The sequence below is a fragment of the Schistosoma mansoni genome (genome assembly GCF_000237925.1).
Source record: "Schistosoma mansoni, WGS project CABG00000000 data, supercontig 2440, strain Puerto Rico, whole genome shotgun sequence".
Lineage (NCBI taxonomy): Eukaryota > Metazoa > Platyhelminthes > Trematoda > Strigeidida > Schistosomatidae > Schistosoma > Schistosoma mansoni.
Window position 1 is genome coordinate 1 of NW_017386850.1, and position 1,859 is coordinate 1,859.

The 1,859-nt window shown below is 32.9% G+C and overlaps 1 protein-coding gene across 1 annotated transcript; it reads left to right on the forward strand.

Annotated features, from left to right (window-relative positions):
* Positions 1-905: 905 nt before the first annotated feature.
* Positions 906-1,124, forward strand: Smp_206300 (unnamed protein product; the record flags this gene model as incomplete). The annotated part of the gene is made up of 1 exon (XM_018788451.1): positions 906-1,124. The coding sequence occupies one exon, from the start codon at positions 906-908 to the stop codon at positions 1,122-1,124; it is 219 nt and encodes a 72-aa protein (XP_018644831.1).
* Between the last annotated feature and the right edge of the window lie 735 nt (positions 1,125-1,859).

A 1,859-nucleotide genomic window follows, 5' to 3' on the forward strand; every position in this document is an offset into this window, starting at 1 on the left:
TATTTGATATTTAGTGACATCTGCTAATTCTTTGTTTTTCTTCAACAAATGACTACCGAAATAGTAATCAATGTGAATACCGATGAAATCAGTTTAAGTGAAAGAAGCGTAAACAGTTAAAAGTTGTGTATCACATTAGAAAGAATTAGTGAAAGTATGTAGACTACCATTGTTGAATCCCGGAACAATGATTTATGATACTCTGTAGAAAAATATGTAACCTCAATAGATTGCTTCAATGAAGCTGTACCTTATAATTCTTTTGCATTATATACGAATTGTGATTGAATGTGACATCCAAAACACATATTTCTTCACACAAAGGGGTCGTCAACTAGGTGTAGGATCGTGTTTACTGAGCACACTGATGGTCGAATCGCTAAGAAATATCCTGAATGATTTGACGAATTCGAATTCTGCAACTATGTATGAGAATCTCTTGTGTCATCTTTACTGACAATGATTTGTAATGAATAAAGAATTAAAGGAATGATATTTGTTGTTTAGTAATCAATGCTTCTGATTGAATTATTTAGAAGAACCCGGATGTCAACGATTTGAATAGTTGAACAACAATGAAACACAGTGAAACCACATTGGGATCACTGAGGTTGGGGTTGGTGAAAACCTCATGAAAACTACGGAAGAAAGATATAAACACTTGGTAAATATTTGATATTTAGTGACATCTGCTAATTCTTTGTTTTTCTTCAACAAATGACTACCGGAATAGTAATCAATGTGAATACCGATGAAATCAGTTTAAGTGAAGAAGCGTAAACAGTTAAAAGTTGTGTATCACATTAGAAGAATTAGTGAAACTATGTAGACTACCATTGTTGAATCCCGGAACAATGATTTATGATACTCTGTAGAAAAATATGTAACCTCAATAGATTGCTTCAATGAAGCTGTACCTTATAATTCTTTTGCATTATATACGAATTGTGATTGAATGTGACATCCAAAACACATATTTCTTCACACAAAGGGGTCGTCAACTAGGTGTAGGATCGTGTTTACTGAGCACACTGATGGTCGAATCGCTAAAAAATATCCTGAATGATTTGACGAATTCGAATTCTGCAACTATGTATGAGAATCTCTTGTGTCATCTTTACTGACAATGATTTGTAATGAATAAAGAATTAAAGGAATGATATTTGTTGTTTAGTAATCAATGCTTCTGATTGAATTATTTAGAAGAACTCGGATGTCAACGATTTGAATAGTTGAACAACAATGAAACACAGTGAAACCACATTGGGATCACTGAGGTTGAGGTTAGTGAAAACCTCATGGAAACTACGGAAGAAAGATATAAACACTTGGTAAATATTTGATATTTAGTGACATCTGCTAATTCTTTGTTTTTCTTCAACAAATGACTACCGGAATAGTAATCAATGTGAATACCGATGAAATCAGTTTAAGTGAAGAAGCGTAAACAGTTAAAAGTTGTGTATCACATTAGAAGAATTAGTGAAACTATGTAGACTACCATTGTTGAATCCCGGAACAATGATTTATGATACTCTGTAGAAAAATATGTAACCTCAATAGATTGCTTCAATGAAGCTGTACCTTATAATTCTTTTGCATTATATACGAATTGTGATTGAATGTGACATCCAAAACACATATTTCTTCACACAAAGGGGTCGTCAACTAGGTGTAGGATCGTGTTTACTGAGCACACTGATGGTCGAATCGCTAAAAAATATCCTGAATGATTTGACGAATTCGAATTCTGCAACTATGTATGAGAATCTCTTGTGTCATCTTTACTGACAATGATTTGTAATGAATAAAGAATTAAAGGAATGATATTTGTTGGTTTAGTAATCAATGCTTCTGAT